The following is a 17199-nucleotide window of genomic DNA, read 5'->3' as shown; positions in this document are numbered from 1 at the left end:
GCTAACAATAGATATGTTTTGGCCAGATTTGCAACCTCTGGTTTATGCTTTTTGCCTTTAATTCTTAAAATAAGGTGGAGGAAGAAGATGTAGGTCCAAAAAGCCAAGTGTCACTCTAAGTCAATAGCCAGGAAGTGGCCAGACCCTGATTTGGACCTGAATGTATTTGGTTTTAAAGCCTTTACCCTTTTTACTTTTTATGTAGAAGAGAAAACATATGAATGTCCCTAGCACAGAGACTAGCAACAAAAAAGTGAAGCATCTTTTGCCTGCCATGGGCCACAGATTGACGAAAATGTCTTCTCCAGCCTCTGCCCCACCCCATCCCTCCAGCCTCAGGCTGATCCTCATTCCTGTAAAAGAGAGTCAAAAAGGGGGAGCCCATGAGGGCCGGGGAGTGGTGAGGCTGGGCAGTTTCCCGGCTGAGAAGCTGGGCAGGTCCCGGAAGAAAGCCGTGGGCAGCAGTGCCCAAGGCTGAATGTCCAGTAGCAAGCTGGGTCCGCAGGCTAGATCCGGCTGGTCACCAGAGTCCTCTGTGTGCCCTAGACCGAGTTTCAGGAACTCACCCAGCATTGTGCCGCCACCTGGCTCCTGCTCACTGCTGCTCACTTCTCTGAGCTCAGAGTAAACAGTCCTGGCCCCTCCCAGCGAAGGCATGTTTCTAGTCCCCAGGCTGGGCATGGGGAGCTGGGGAGGCATTCTCAGCCTTATCCATCTATGGGTACAACGGCTGGAGGTGAGACCTACTCACATGTCATCCCAGTGATCACTGCCCCCGACCCCCTTACAGCCTTCAGCAGCAAAGACCTCCTGGGGCTCACAGAATCTCAGATAGTCGGAGCAGGAAGGATATTGGAGGCACTTCTTGTCTAACCCCTGGGTAACCCTGTCTCGGCGTTTGCCAGCCTGGATTCTAAAGCTTGGTATATACTTACCAGTTTCCTTAGTAACAGGAGATGCCATGTACCCATTATGTGGCAGGGCTGTGTTCCTGTGTCCGTCATGTGGACCTAGCCCTCAATGAGCACACCGCTGTTCCATGTCAGCAGCATTACATTCATGTTCTCATTGAATTCTGATATTATCATCATCTTTGTAGATGACAAAATGTCAGCTCAGAACAGGGAGGTGATTCATTCAAGGTCCCTCAGCTGGAAAGTGGTGGAGGTCATCAAACCCCAACTCTCACCCCAAGGCCAATGCAGGAAGGTTCCTTTGACTGCTTTCTCTAAACCAAGTGTCTTGCCCCATATGTGTCACATCGTGGCCACCTAGAGAATATTTATGATGGAATGGGACCTGATTCAAAACCTTGTCTCTATAGCATTGCATGGGAGCGTGCCCGGGAGGGGTCTAAACCTCCCAGCATCCAGTTCATCCCTCATACGCAGCTGATGCTAAAGCAAACTCTATGCATAGGTTTGCCGGGAAGGTCCTGGAGACTCCATGAGACACAGAGCACAGAGCCTGGCTTACAGTCAGACTGTTAGACGGCTGATGTGCGAACGAGAGAGGGACATTCCCCCCCCCCCCCCCGCCCCCAACGGCTGGAGACTGCGAATAGGTGTTTCACCTATATGGGCCTCAGTTTCTTGTGTCCAAATGGGTTCATTTATTCGTAACAACTGCATTTTTTTTAGCCCTTACTATGGGCTCTGTATCAGGACACTAGACCTCCATCACTAATCCCTGACCCCAAACCCAACCACTTAATCCCCAGGCTCGATAGCCTCCCTGTAGGTCCCGCCCTCCCCACCCCCCTCCTACGACCCTGGGCATTACGGGGAGACCCCAGAGTGTTGGAACGCGACTGGGCAGCCCGGCTGGGCCTGACCCCTCCTCCCGCGGCCCTGCCCTCAGGCCCCAGGAGGGAGGAGGCGAAGGGGAAGTGGACAAGGGTCCGGCTGCGGCTGGTCAAGCTGCGCCTGCCTGGAAGCTGATTAGGTTCCTGGTTCCCACCGGGGCCAAGAGTGACACCTGATCCCAGGGGATTGTGAAACGGCGGGAGGTGGCCGCCCGCCCGCCCGCGGGGCCGAGCAGCCTACCCCCGCCGGCGCGGCCCCGCCCCTGCCCCCCGCCCCTGCCCCCCGCCCCCCGCGCGGGCGCTTAAAGCCCCGCATCTCCGAGGCTGCGGCTCTCACCTGCACCCCGCCGGGCGCAGCACCATGACGACCGGCCGCTGCTGTCTGCTCGCCGCCGTCCTGCTCCTGGGCCTGCTGCAGCTCGGCTTCTGCCAGGTCAATGGTGAGCGCGGCAGGGAGGCCGGGCCGGGAGGGCGGCCCGGAGGGAGGGAGGCCGGGCAGGGAGGGAGGCCGGGAGGGAGGGAGGGAGGAAGGGAGGGAGGGAGGAAGGGAGGCCAGGAGGGAGGGAGGGAGGGAGGGAGGGAGGCCGGGCAGGGAGGGAGGCCAGGAGGGAGGGAGGGAGGGAGGGAGGCCCGGAGGGAGGGAGGCCCGGCAGGGAGGGAGGGAGGCCGGGAGGGAGGAAGCCCTGGAGGGAGGGAGGCCGGGCAGGGAGGGAGGGAGGCCGGGAGGGAGGGAGGCCGGGAGGGAGGGAGGCCGGCTGGGAGGGAGGGAGGCCCGGAGGGAGGGAGGACGGGCCGGGAAGGAGGGTGGGAGGGAGGGAGGCCGGGCCGGGAGGCCTGGAGGGAGCTGCGCAGAGGCGTCGCCTCCCTGCGGGCTAGAGAAGTGGGATTCCTGGGGCGGAAGTGGGGACACCCAGGAAGACTGAAATTTGGGATCCCTGGTGCCTAAGGTGGTGACCCCGTGGAGTGTAGTTTGTGGGGTCCAAAGTACTGGAGGCGGAGAGAGGCTTTGTGCTGAAGGCGAAGACTGTGTGCAGAGGGGGACCCTCTGCCTACACATCGGTGGCTCCTAGACAGTCAGCTGGGGGGGGGGGGGCTAGGGGGAGCCCTGAGGCTAGAGGGCTCTGGAACCAAGGGTTAGGTAACTCCTGTACTCCCCGGTGTTGGGGACCCCTGGCCTGGAAGTGGGATCCGCTGAAGTCTGTAAGGGGAGCGCCTAGGACCAGAGACTGAGGATTCCTTGAAGCTTGAGACTTGGGGTCCTGGCAGCAGGAGGTGGGCATCCTCTGGGACCGGGGCTCGCGCCTCCAAGTGACCGTCCTGCACCTCGCCTGCCAGGCACAGGAGCGGAGAAGCCGGGCGTGTGCCCGGAGCTGAAGGGGGACCTGAACTGCACACGGGAGTGCGGCTCGGACGGGGAGTGCGCCCAGGGCCTGAAGTGCTGCCAGGCCGGCTGCTCCTCCGTCTGCCACCTACCCAACGGTAACTGCGCGGTGGCCGCGGGGCGGGGCGCGGGGAGGAGGCGGGAGCCTCCCGGTTCCAGGAAGGGGGCGCTCGGGGACCCGGGCACCCCTGGCAAAGGCGAGGCGGCTGGAACCAGATCGGTGTGTGCTCTCGCTGGCTCGACCCTGGGCACACAAAGGCGTCGCCGAGGAGCAGCGGGCGGTGAGGGGGCCCCCCCCCCCCCCCGGCCCCGCCTGTGTTCCAGCCTCTGGTGCGTGACGGGCTTCCGGGCACCCACAGCAGGGACGCTGTCCTGGCGCCGGGGAGCCCAGAGCTGGCTAGTGAGCTGGGTTCCCAGGCCTGGGGCGCTCATCCCTCTCGGAGCCCCTGCCCGGGGACCTCCCCCAGCACCAGGGGAAGGACTTGGGAATCCTGGCCTGGCCAGACTTCCCAGATTACTCTATTCAGGCAGGAGGAAATCTTCAGATTTAGGAAAGAGAAAAATTCTTGCCTGAGGTCACACCGCAGACCTGGACTGAGCAGGAGCCATAGCCAGGAGGTTCAGTTTTTGTCCCAGTGGTTTGAAGGACTCTCCCCTGAGCACTCCTCCCCCTTCCTCATCTTTACAACACCTCTTTCTTCCACTCTAGGGACTGAGTGAGAGAATGTGTGGGAAAGCTCAGGTGCACCATAAAAAGTACTCGCTAGAGCTCAAGTCTCTCCACTAGGCGGTGAAACTCCCATCAGAACAGGAGGTGGCATTAGACAGCATGGAATCCAAGCTTCTGGTTTTTCACAGGGAAAAACTGAGGACTAGAAGCAGGTCTATGACCTGGGGTACCAACTATTGTGATCACTGCCCCTTATCTAGAATACTTTGTTATTTCTCCAAAGATGCCAGCAAGGGTTGGGAAAGTTTGTAATTAGAGACCTCAGACAGTTATGATCTAGGAGGTGGGAGGTTGAGAAAGGACTGGCCCATCGGGGCAGCTTCTGGGTCTGGAGACCTCTAATGTGGACCAGAGATAGGAGGTGCAGAAGGAGAGATGGTGACCGAGAGAGAAAGCAAGAGGCAGGCAGACAGATGAAAGAGGTGGATGGGCAAAAAAAAAAGAGGAGTCTCCGCTGCTAGGTGGAGTCTTTGCTGTTCCCTTGTCTCAGATGGACAGACTGAGGCAGGAAGAGGACCACGGCTAGGCGGCCTCCTAAACTAGAATCCTGGTTCTGCCACCTGCTAGTTGTGTGATCCTGAGCAAGTCACTTTACCTCTCTGAACCTCTGCGTTCTTGTCTCTCACTCAAACTTTATAGGAGTGACATAAGGGCTAAATAAAATAATGTGTGTAAAATATCTTAGTAGAGAGTAAATACTCTATACACAGTGCCTTGTTTTGTCAGTAAACCATTGGGCATCCGGGCATCCAGGCCCCTGCCTTTTTCAAAGGAAAGGGTTTCTTTGTGCTAAGAAGTTGGCCACTCCTGTCCTCTGCAGCTAGTCACCCAGCTCTGTGCCTGTGTTTGACATTTAGCTGGGCCTGCTCCTGGGGCTTCTGGGAAGTGAGCCTGGTTCCCTTCTCCTTGACCCAGGAAGTGGAGCAGGGTGTGTGTGTGTGACAGAGAGAGAGAGAGAGAGAGAGAACCTGGATGTTGGAAGGCTGGGCTCAGGTCTTGGTTTTACTTGTGACCAGCAGTGTGTTGGGTGATGCCTTCACATCTCTGTGCCTCATTTTCTTCATCCGTGATAGGAACCGGTTAGAAATATCCCCTACAGAGGAGATATTTGATGTGAGGATTAAAGGAGATAATGGATTTACACAGAGCATTGTAAGTGGCACATCTCTGCAACCTGTGTGTGTTGTGGAAGAATGCTTGTCTGCACATGGGTGAGGAGCGTGGATGGGGGGTGGGGGTCATGGTGCTCCTGGTTGTAAATGGGAGTATATGGGAGTGGGTAGAGAATGTGGGTGTATAATCCCTCACATGTGCACCACACTTTACAGCTTACAAAGCAGCACAATGCATGGCACATAGACTCTGAAGCCAGATTCCTGGCTTTCAAATTACTTAACCTTTTGGTGCCCCTGTTTCCTCATCTGTAACATGAGGAAATAGCAACAGTACCTCTCCCCCTCTCTTAGGGCTATTGTGAGGATTCGATGTGTTAATACACCAGTTAATACTCCATCAAGTGCTTAGAATAACACCTGACACATAGAAGGAGCTAAGTAAATGGGAACTGTTCTGATTACTCATTATTATTCTCGTTGCAAAGGAGTCTGACTTTTCAGGGAGAATCAGCGCAGGCTTGTTGCCCCCGTTACTTTCACAACAACCCCGTGAGGTGGGCAGCACTGTTCGCCTGTGAGGCCCTGGGGCGCTGGGGGATTCTGGCCCTAGGCCACAGCATTAAGCAGAGGCAGAGCTGGGACTGAATCCTGTGCGGGGGGTGGGGGGGGGGTGGGGTGTTGCAGGCTATCCTCCAGGGCCAGGGCCGTGGGAGGTCAGCGGTGGGTAAGTGTCCCCCCCGGCATATCCCTCCGCTCACTTCCCCTCACTCATTTTTCTATGCAGAAAAGCCGGGCTCCTGCCCCAAGATGGACCTTCCCTTGCCCCCGCTGGGCATCTGCTGGGACCAGTGTAAGGTGGACAGCGAGTGTCCCGACCAGATGAAATGTTGCCTCAATGGTTGCGGGAAGGTGTCCTGCGTCACACCTGTCTTCTGAGGTAGGTGGGTGGGAGGAAGGAAGTGCCCTGATGCCCAGATGTAATGACACCTGTGGGGAGGTAGAGGAGGAGGACCTGCCACCCACTCAACAGATATTTCTTGAGCATCTATTAGGGGCCGTGCTCTCCTGGAGGTGCTGGGGCTGCTTCATGAGTGACCAAACCAGATGGAAATTTCTCTCTGATGGGGTGTATGGCTAGTGGACAGTAAATGGAGCAACATAGCATGTCAGAGGGGATGAGTGCCGGGGAGGGAGGGAAAAATGAAGAGGGATAGGAGTGCTGGGGTGGGAGTGGGGTGGGCACCGAGCAGGGTTGCCGGGGTTTCTTCGTGGGACAGTCAGGGGAGCTCCTGAGGACTTTGGTGTTGACCCAAATATGTTGTGTCCTTGGAAGCGGACATGCTCTGACTTAGATCTGAAAAGTCTTGTCAGGCTGCTGTGTAGAGAGCAGACTGTAGGGGCAGCGAGCGGCAGAGCAGGCGGGACCAGCTGGGAGGCTCCTGTAAGATGCCAGGCGGGAGGTCAGACCCGGAGAGACCAGTGGCTGGGTTTGGGACGGAAGTGAAAGTGAAAGGGACAATATTCGCCGATGCATTGCGCCATGAGGGAAAGAGATTTACTCCTTTGTTTCCTTAACACAGCGCTTAAATAAGGCAACAGCTAGAGGAGCAGCTGTATCTTGGGAGAGGGAACAGTGGCTGGAGGGTCCCTGGGGAGATAGGAAGCTCTTTGCATGGCCAGTGGGAGGCAGAAGAGTTGATCTTTACTTTTGCTGAGAAGCTTCTTGGCTTTTCAGGATGAACATAGTAGAGATCAGCTAACTGAGGATCTTCTTCTGCAACAGGCTGGGGCTATATTCGGCCACCCCTAGTGGCTCTGACACTAAAAGGAAAGGATTGTGGCGCCTCTCTGCCCATCTATAATTAAAACAATATTAAGTCCTAAAGTAAGTGTAAGCAAGTATGGCAGAACCAAACCTGACTCTATGCTCAGCTGGCCCACTGGGTGACCCAGGACTGTGCCACCAGCCCTGTGCCAAGTGCTGGGACAGGTGACGCCTGCCCTTCCTCGCAGAGCTTGCAGCCAGTGGCTGAGGCGGAAAATGGACAGACACTCCCAGTGCCTGTGGTCGGTGCTGCACTGGAGGGAAGGGTGGGGTGCTGTGGGAACAGAGAAGCAAAACCTCACCCGGGCAGGACTGGGGAGAAGATGGAGCAGGCTTCCCAGAGGGGTGACCCTGAGCCAGTCCTGAAGGGTGAGTGAAAGGTGGCCAGTCTGGCGAAGTGCAGTGAGGAGGCTGTTTCAGGCCGAGGAAACAGAATGAACAAGGACCTGAAAGCGCGCTGTGGCTGAGACCTCACTGTTGATCTGCTGCTGCCTTTGACGAGCTCTCAGCCAAGGGGCGGGCAGGTCACAGTGGAACCCAGTATTGCACAGATAAGACTGAAGCCCAGAGAGGGGGGGACAAGCCCAAGGCCCCACAGTTGCTATTTCAAGGCATGACCTTCAGGGCCGGAGAGGGAACCACGGTCCCCCTAGGGCCCAGAGCTCCCCAAGGATTCCAACCCTCTCTTACCTCCTTGAATGCCAACAGCATGGCCGGGCTTTTGGGTCAGGAAGACACAGTTTCCAATTTCAGCTCTGACACTTAACTAGCCTTTTACCTCCCTGAGCTGCAATTATTTTACTTATAAAATGGGATAAATAAGACCTCTTTGATCAGCTAATCCCAGCTTAACCCAAAGAATGGAGGCCTGGTGGAACTTCCTTGTGGTAGGGAGACTCGGGGAGATAAATGGCGATGGCTCCTTGGGAAGGCCACACAGCCAGCAGGGACCATGGGATAGCCAGGTGTGTGCTAGGAATAGTCTGAAGCAGAAGAAGATGTGAGTGCAGGACCTGCAGAGAAGTACAGGCAGAGCCCCAGGGCCTCAAGAAGGTAAAGTATGGGGGGGAAATGGATGGAGTCACAAAGCTTTGGTCCAGAATTTAAGCTGCAGGTACTCTTGTCTAGTATTGTGGATATTGTTGTTGATGGTTTTATTATGCTTTTCTCCTTCCAGTTCCAGCCACCACAGCCTGAGGAATGAGGGAGTGGAAGTTCCTGCCTGGCCCATCTGGCTCCAGCCCAGCGGCCCTCCCCTCTTTCTGGCCTCTGCACTCCCTCCTGTGCTGACCACAGTTTCTTTTTCCAACCAATAAAGTGACCACTTCCAGCACTGGTGGGGCTGTGGCCTCAGTTCTTATCATTCTGTCCCTGCCTCCCCTGACTCTGGGTTGAGATGGGTGGGTGGGGGGGGGGCCAGAGCATCCAGGCACAAAGCCCAGAGAGGGATCAGCGGTGAACAGTGAACAGATTTACAGGGCTCGTCTGGTGTGCAGGTGGTGGCCCGTCCCCAGGAGCATGGAAGAGAACACAGGCTCAGAGAGAGGATGGGATGCTTCGGAGACCACTCTGCTTGCTTGCTGGGGGTTCTGATGATAGCAGCAGCATGCGCTCTGCTCCAGATGCAGCGCTGGGAGATTCCCTGGCAAGAGCTCCTGGGTCCACAGACAGCCCGAGGGGTTGATGACAGCCCTGCATTGTAGACAGGACTCCACCAAGTTACAGAGAAAGAAGGGGGCAAAGCCAGGGTCCTTTGTTATTGTGGTGGTTCTAGTCAAACCATTGTTTGGTATAAACAATATAGTCATATGGGTCAAAATTTAAAAGGTGAGAATGAAAAGCATCTTTCACCCTTGACTCCCTCCCTCCAACTCAAGCACCAGCTGTTTTCTATGGTGCCGTGCGGCCAAGATCAGTTTCTTGGGTAGCCTTTCAGAGACATAGCTCCACCTCTCTGTCTAGCCTCCCTCTCTTTAATTCCTTCTCTCTTTCTCTTTTCCTGTCTCCCCCTTGGTCCCCCCTTTATTTTCCTCTCTTCTCTCTTCCTTTTTCTCTTTCCTCACTTTTCCCTGACTTTTTCTATCTCCCTCCCTCCCCCCCCCACCCCTTCCCCTCCCTTTATCTGGCCACCTTTTCTATTCCCTCTCTTTCCCCCCTCTATCCCTCACACTCTACCCTCTTTCTCTCTGTCCCCTCTTTCTGTCACCTCTTTTCTGTCCCCCTTCTCCATGGCCCTCTCTATCTCCTCTATTCCCTTCTCTCAGTACCCGCAGGTGTCCTAGGTATCACTTCCTCTACACCTAATGATGTCCTTTAAAAATGATGTCTAGCGTCATCTTCATTGTGCCGGTTGGGGGAGTGGGGAGGCCCTGAGAGGCACAAAGGCTTTTCCAGGACTGAAAACTGATAAGAAAAAGGTCTGAACTCAGCTCTCTCCTCAAAGCGGGAAGCTGGTACACTCCCGGGGAGCTGTGTTGGATATCCGTGCATAGGTGTGGAGATGACATGGGCAAGGAGGGTGAGCAGCAGTAGCCCAGAGGGGACTTTGGGTGGCTCTGATGGGAAGGAGTCCAGGTAATGGAACCTTGAGGGGTTGACCTCACTTCCTTGGTGACACCGCCCAACAGAAGTTAGAACTCTGGTAAGCAGGCTTCCCTGTGCTGCGCACTTGACGAGAGATGGTCAGAGAGCAGGATGCATGCTTGCTGTTTCCCACCTTCCCAAAGCTCTGGGCAGACGAAAGCCCAGAGCGTCAGCCCAGAGTGAGGGATGGTTCTGTAGCTGTAGATATTGGCACAACCCTCGCCTCCAAGACCTCTGGCCATTTAGCAGGAGGCACCCTCAGGTAACAGGGCTGCCCATGGCAGGCTAACCCAGGCCGGGCCCCAACTGTGATCCCACCTGGGCAGTCCTCTCTCTGTCGTCTCTCTCTCTCCCCCCTTCTTTTAATAGCCCCTCTCTGCTCTTCCACATACATCCCCCCTCTCCATTCCTCCATTCCGCACCTATTTTGCTTTCTTCCTCTCCCCCTCCCTATTTCTCTCCCTCTCCTCCTTCCCCATCCCACTCCATGCCTCTTATTTCTATCATCTATCACCACCTACCTAGGGATACGTGGACATAAGATTCTCATCTCTACCACCTTTTAACACGACTCACCCACTATGTACACACACGTGTTGCATCTTGCTTTCTTAATGTATCTTGATGATCACTCCGTGGTAAAGGGTAAAGAATTCTTCATTCTTTCCTATGGCCGTAGAGTATTCCAGTGTTTAGATGTACAAAGTTTATTTAACCACACTTCTACTGAGACTCTTTAGGTTGCTTTCGACCTTTTGCAGATCTAGATTTGAACCTGAGTCCCGACGCCAGAGTCCCATGCTTGTTCCGCTGCAGTGATTCTTCATTTTAATCCATGGGGTGTGGACTTAGCCTTTGGACTGAGGGGAAGGGAAAGGACAGGAGTGAGGGCAGCGACTCTGGCCCCCCAGGACAGCATTTATGTCTCCTGTGGAGTGTGAGCAATGGGGGCAGATTGAGTGTGATTGCCTGGAGATAGAAGAGTGGTGGCTTGGCGTTTAGCCAGCTTAATCTTTCTTATGCTCTTGTGAATCCTGGCCCCAGGCCATGAGCTAGGCAAGAACCGAGGGCTTCCCCATCCCCTCCCACTGGGGATACAAGGTGAATGAGCCTCCTGGATGGGAGTCAGGGTGCTCAGTGCCTAAGGCTGCCCCCTGGTGATAGATGGCTGTGTAGCTCTTTCTCACTTCCCCTTTGCTGAGTTCTGTCCCTGTCCATGCTGGGTCTGCCCAGCCCCAAGGCAGAAACAAAGGCAGCCAGTGATGGGCTGGGTAGAGTTGTTAGGGACTAAATGTGTGGCTACCACCCCCTTCACTTTCTCCAGGTTTGCATGTGGAAAGAGAGCCCTGGGGGGACAGGGGGGATGTCTGACTCAGGGATGGCAGAGTTCTGTCTTTCATATGCATGTCATCATTCCTTCCACCAGCACCTCCCTGCAAAATGTTATCATTCTTGCTGCTCCTTTCATGATCCTGTATGTGGCCACAGAATCTACGTCAGGGCTCCAGGAAGCTTCTACCAGCTATCCATTCATTGGAGTTGGCAGGCAAATTTGCTACTCCTGGTTTAACTCAAGAAATAAAGTGCTGCCTGGTCAACATGGCTCAGAGGTTGAGCATCGACGTATGGAGAGAGAGAGAAACATCCAGGAGATGGCGGTTTGATTCCCAGTCAGGGCACATGCCCGGATTGCTGTTTCGGGCTCGGTCCCCAATGGGGGGCGTGCAGGAAGCAGCTGATCCATCAATGACTCTCTCATTGATGTTTCTCTCTCTCTCTCTCCCTTCCTCTGAAATCAATAAAGAAATATAAAAATATATTTCCCTTCAATACTAAATAACTAAAAGAAATAAAGTGTCAACAGTGGAATATCAGACGTGGTGGCTGAGGTTCTACTGAGTGAGAAGGCTGCACAGGGCTAACCTGAGCAGGGGTCTGAGGGAGATGGAACCTCAGGCCCTCCACCAGAACTTTAAGAGGGGGTGGGGCTTTTTCAAGGGGCCTCCTGAGGAAGATGAGGTGGGGGGAGCCAGGGTGGAGATTAGGAAGCATCCCAGGGATGAACAGGGAGAATCTGCCTGGGAAGGAGGGTTGAGGGGTACAGTGGGTCAGGTGAGAAATGTGGGAGGGGGTAGGAGGAGCCCCTGACCCAGGACCTTTCTTTCTTTCTTTCTTTCTTTCTTTCTTTCTTTCTTTCTTTCTTTCTTTCTTTCTTTCTTTCTTTCTTTCTTTCTTTCTTTCTTTCTTTCTTTCTTTCTTTCTTTCTTTCTTTCTTTCTTTCTTTCTTTCTTTCTTTCTTTCTTTCTTTCTTTCTTTCTTTCTTTCTTTCTTTCTTTCATATGCCTTTATTGATTTTTAGAGAGAGAGGAAGGGAGAAAGGAGAGAGAGAGAAACATCCATCAGCTGCCCCCTGCAAGCCCCCCCTCTGGGGGTTGAGCCGAAACCCCAGCCTGTGCCCTGACTGGGAATAGAACTGGTGACCTCTTGGTTCCTGGGTCGACGCTCAACCACTGAGCCATGCTGGCCGGGCCCAGGACCTTTCTTTGATCAACTTTTGCAGCCAAATGGCTGCTGTAGGTCAGGGCCTCTGAAGGTCTTTGGCTGAGGAGGGGAAAGAGGAAAGAAGGAAGAGGCTCTGGACTGGTCCGTTTCTCCCCCTCTTCCAGGTCTTGATGGGCTCCGTGTTCTGTAGTCAGACCACAGCAATCCCTAATTTGAGCAGGATCAGGAATCCAGGAAAACTGCAAGCTCCAGATGCGACTATCACCCTCTCGGCCGCTCCCAGAACTGTGCAGGGCAGGGTTTCTTCCTGCTCTTACCTCCTCCCATCACCGGCAAGCAGCAAGCTGCTTTGCTGATGCCTCTAAACCCCATCTCTAGTCCACAGGGCCCTGTGGTATCGCTCATATGGAAACAAATATCTGTTTTGCAGGCAAGTGCAGGTTTGGGGTTGGAGGGAAGTTACAACATAGAAGTGAGTGGGAGCTTAAGAAATGAAGCTCTATACATTTGTACCTTAGGTTGCTGGTGTTAGGATTGAGTGCTAGAATTCTCATTCAGGCTGTCTACAAACTCAGTCCCTGCACATTTCACTCAAATTCTTAAACCCTTTGAGAACAGTGTTAGACCCTGGCTGCATGCCCCTCCCCAACCCTTACCTCCACCCCACTGCCCTGCTGTCAAATAAACCCCGTATTCATTCTCTGCCCATCAGAAAAAAGAAAAAGAAAAAAAAAAAGAAATGAAGCTCTAAAGGCCGACCAGTAGAGGACAGCCCTGCCTAAGGAACAGCATAAGCAGGGACATTCACGCATTTGGTTAATATTTATTGAGCTCCTGCTGTGTTTTGTTCTAGGTGGTGGGGATTTGACATCAAGGAGGGGTGTGTGTGTGTGTGTGTGTGTGTGTGCGCGTGCGCGCGCGTGTTGGGAGGACTAGTCAATAAAAGAATGAACCAACACATGTGTAACATGTCAGGATGTGGAAAGGTGACAGAGGAGTACTGAGCTGGGTAAGAGGACCAGGGAGTCCAGGGAATGGGTAGAGGTGGGGGTGGTTACTTTGCAGAGGGCGTTCAGGGAAGGTCTTTCATAAGGTGCCATGCAAGTAGTGAGCTGAAGGAAGGAAGAAATGAGCCATGTGGCAATCCACGGGGAGAGCTGTCCAAGCGGAGGAAACTTCCAGGGCTAAGGGCCTGAGGCCAGCGTCCTGTGGGTGTCTGAGGATCATCTAGCAGGCTGGTGCCAATGGTCAGGAGCATGAGGGAGATGAGGTCAGAGGGGCCGTGTGGGCACAGATTTCAGAGAGCCCTGTGGTCACTGCTGCTATTCTGAGTGAATTGAGGAGCCACAGGAGGGGGTTGAGCAGAACGATGACATCATCTAACTTACTTTTGAAAGAGATCAGTCTGGCGGCTATGTTAAGAATAGACTCTAGGAGGTGATGTGGAAGCAGGGAGAGCAGTTAGGTTAGGGAAGGGAAGAAATGACCCCCCCAACCTGGTATGAGGCCCCCCGAACTATCAGCCCCAATACTCTTGTGGCCCCAGCTGTACTGGTCTTCATTTACAAAACACAAATTCAAAGGTAAAATTACTGAGGATTTCAAGACAGTGACCACAGATCGTTAACCCCGGTACAGGGTCCTTCTGAGTTCATGAAGCCTGTCTACACACCTTACTAGATTCCACTAATTGTTTCAATAACTTCCTTTATAGCAAAAGAAAATTCTGGACCCTGCATTGCATTCAGTTGTCATGTCTCTTTAATCCCCTCTATCTGGTAAAATTACTTGATCCCTTTTTTCTTTTCTTTTTCAAAATCTGCCATTTTCGGAGATTATAGGTCAGTTGTTTTATGAAATGTCTCTCCATGGGACATATCTTATATTTCCTCATAATTACACTTACTCTCTGCATCTTGGAAAAGACACAGAAAAGACACTGTGTGTGGTTTTTTTAAAATTTATCTTTATTGTTGAGAGTATTACAGGTGTCCCATTCCCCCCCCAATTGACCCCCTCCACTTTGCTCCCACCCCCTCCCCAGGCCTTCACCCCGTTATTAACTGTGTCCATGGGTTATGTATATATGCATATAACTTCTTTGGTTAATCTCTTCCCACCTTCCACCCAACTTCCCTCTTTCCTCTGAAATATGATAGTCTGTTGCATGCATCAATGTCTCTGAATCTATTTAGTTTGTCAGATTCTTTTGTTCATTATCTTCTTCTTAAAGATGACCAACTTTTCCTGTAGTGCTGGTCTGGTGATGATGAACTCCTTTAGTTTTTTCTTATCTGTGAAGCTCTTTATCTGACCTTCAATTCTAAATGATAGCTTTGCTGGGTAGAGCAATCTTGGTTGTAGTTCCATGTTTTTCATCACTTTGAATATTTCTTGCCACTCCCTTCTGGCCTGCAAAGTTTCTGTTGAGAAATCAGCTGACAGTTGTATGGGTGCTCTCTTGTAGGTAACTAACTGTGTTTCTCTTGCTGCTTTTAAGATTCTCTCTTTGCCTTTAACCTTTAGCATCTTAATTATGATGTGTCTTGCTGTGGGCCTCTTTGGGTTCCTCTTGTTTGGGACCCTCTGTGCTTCCTGGACTTGTAAGTTGATTTCTTTCCCCAGGTAGGGGAAGTTTTCTGTCATTATTTTTTCAAATAGGTTTCCAATTTCTTACTCTCTTTCTTCCCCTTCTGGCACCCCAATAATACAAATGTTGGCCTCTTGAAGTTGTCCCAGAGGCTCCTTATTCTATTTTCATATTTCTGGATTCTTTTTTCTTTTTGCTCTTCTGGTTGGGTGTTTTTTGTTTCCTCATGTTCCAAATTGCTGATTTGATTCTCAGTGTCCTCTACTCTACTACTGATTCCCTGTAAATTATTTTCATTTCAGTTTGTGTAGCCTTCATTTTAAATTGGTACTTTATTATGTTGTCAATTTTCTCAGTAATTTCCTTAATAGTCAGCTTAAACATCCTTATAAACAAAATTCTGAACTCTGTATCTGTTAGCTTGCTTGGATCTATTTCATTTAGTTCCTCTTCTAGAGATTTCTTCTGTTCTTTCCTTTGTGACATGTTCCTTTGCCTCCACATTTTGGCTGCTTCCAGGTGTTTGTTTCTATGTATTAGGTAGAGCTGCTATGTCTCCTGGAATTTGTAGAGTGGCTTTGTGTAGTAGGTGTCCCATAGGGTCCAGTGGCTCAGCCTCCCCAGTCACCTGAGCTGGGCCTTCTAGGTGCTCCCCTGTGTGGACTGTGTGCACTGTCCTGTTGTAGTTGAGCCTTGGTTGGTGTTGGCGTCACTGGGAGGAATTGACCCCCAGACCAATCAGCTGTGAGGACCAGCTGCAACTATAGCCAAAGAGCTGCTGTGCTGGAGACACCCCTATGGAGCAGGATTTACTTCAGTGGAGCTTTGATGTTCACCAAGTGGGCCCCTTGAGTGTCACTCATGGATGTGGTAGGATTGTAATCCAGTGTGGTCGAGTCTGACCACCAGATGCACTGTCTCTGGGGCCTCTGGGGAGGTGCAAAGTCAGCCTGTGCCAGTGCCTTGCCCAGGGCCACCCAACATGAGCTACACAGCAAACCGTAGTTGGCTGCTACTTGTGCTGGGCTTGGAGGTGGCCAGGAGAGGCCAAGCTATGAGCCAATGCAGCTGCCGCTAGTGCCAGGCCTGGGGCAGCTTATCAAGCTGTATGGGGCCCACTGCTGCTTGTTTGAGAGATTTTAGGAAAGTCCTCAGCATGAGGCTCGAGAGGCCACTTGCACAGAAAAGCCCCTGGAAATGGCCTGGATGAGCTGCAGGTGGGAAGGGGCGGGGCCTCCGGGAATCATGGGGCGGGGCCAAAGGTGAGTCAGGTGCTGGCGATTCCAATATGGCGCCTGCCTGCCGGCTGTGTGCGGGGAGGACTCGCCACAGGAGCCATGGCCTCCGCCAGCCCTTCTGCCTGGGAGGAAGCCGCCCTCCGCCTCTCGCCCAGATCTCAGGCAGGTTAGTTCCTCCCCGAGTGTCCCGGGTCCTTTCAGGCTGCTGCCCGGCCCTGGGCTCAGAGGGAGCGTCCGAGTGAGTCTGTGCGCGGCCCTTTAGAGGAGCTGCTGGGGCTCCCGCGGCCTCCGCGACCCTCAGGGACAGTCCCCGCTGGTTTCACAGCCCGGAGTTGTGGGGACGTCTCTTCCTGAACCTGGAGCCCTGGGCTGGGGGCAGCTGGGGGGCTGGGACCCCTCCCTCCTCCGGGAAACCTCGCCACCGAGATTCCCTCCCGGGTTTACCCCGTGGCACCGGGTGTGGGCCCGCGACCGCATGTCGGATTCAGCCCTGATCCGCCTGCGCCTCCGCCCCTCCTGCGGGTCTCAGTGCTGCTTCAGGTCCCTGGTTGTGGGGCTTCTGTTCAGCCAGATCTCAGGAGGCTCTGGGTGATGGTGGTTCTGTATTTTAGTTGTGATTTTGATGTGGTTTCGGGAGGCGGCGGGTGCAGCTGCTACGTACGCCGCCATATCGTTTCTCTGGACACTGTGTTCTTGATCACGATGTTGACTTGTTTGTTACTGGGGATGTTAACTTTGATTACTTAAGGTGGATTCTGCCAGGATGCTCCACTAAGTTCCCATTTGCCCCTTTGTGATGAACAAGTGTCTGGAGGGAGGCACTTTGATAACCTGTAAATATCCTATTACTTCTCAAAATTTTACTCACTAATTTTAGCATTCACTGGTGATTCTTGCCTGAATCAATGATTACTTAACGATTGCTAAACAATGGTTTTCTAATTCTATCCTTCCTGAGCTCTCTTTTGGCTTCCTGACTCTAGCTACAGTGTGAAGGGTGGGTGCTGTGTTTCAGCTACACCCCTGAGCCTGGGGACATGGTGGGGCAGGGGGTAAGCTTTGTAGGAGGTTTTGAGATCTCTCCTCTGAGTTTTGGTTAAATGTCCTAGGCTAAACTTTACTCCATCTTGGTAGTGTAATAGCCTACTCCCGAGAGGGGCTACCCTTAAGCCTTACGTTAACCCACCCATTCTGAGTAGAGCTTAGAACTTCTCCTTTTCCCTCTTCATGCCTCCCTCCCTTCCTCCTGTCTCCGTTCTTTCCTTTCTCTCTTCCATAATTCAGAGACAATGAGACTCAAAGCATTCACACATAGTCTAAAACCTTAACTCCAAACACGCGTGGAAGGCAACCAGCCGAGGTGTCTCTCTCACATTGACGTCTCTCTCTCGCCCTCCCTCCCTTCCTCCTTTCCACTGTCTCTAAAAATCA

General features: G+C 53.0%; 1 protein-coding gene across 1 annotated transcript; it reads left to right on the top strand.

Annotated features, from left to right (window-relative positions):
* Positions 1–2100: 2100 nt before the first annotated feature.
* Positions 2101–8131, top strand: WFDC2 (WAP four-disulfide core domain 2). The gene is made up of 4 exons (XM_087818535.1): positions 2101–2244; positions 3140–3283; positions 5815–5967; positions 8033–8131. The coding sequence occupies exons 1-3, from the start codon at positions 2166–2168 to the stop codon at positions 5964–5966; spliced, it is 375 nt and encodes a 124-aa protein (XP_087674661.1). The 5' UTR covers positions 2101–2165; the 3' UTR covers position 5967; positions 8033–8131.
* Positions 8132–17199: the final 9068 nt, after the last annotated feature.

The sequence above is a fragment of the Miniopterus natalensis genome, chromosome 7 (assembly GCF_054644295.1).
Source record: "Miniopterus natalensis isolate mMinNat1 chromosome 7, mMinNat1.hap1, whole genome shotgun sequence".
Lineage (NCBI taxonomy): Eukaryota > Metazoa > Chordata > Mammalia > Chiroptera > Miniopteridae > Miniopterus > Miniopterus natalensis.
This window is presented reverse-complemented; position numbering and strand designations above follow the sequence as displayed.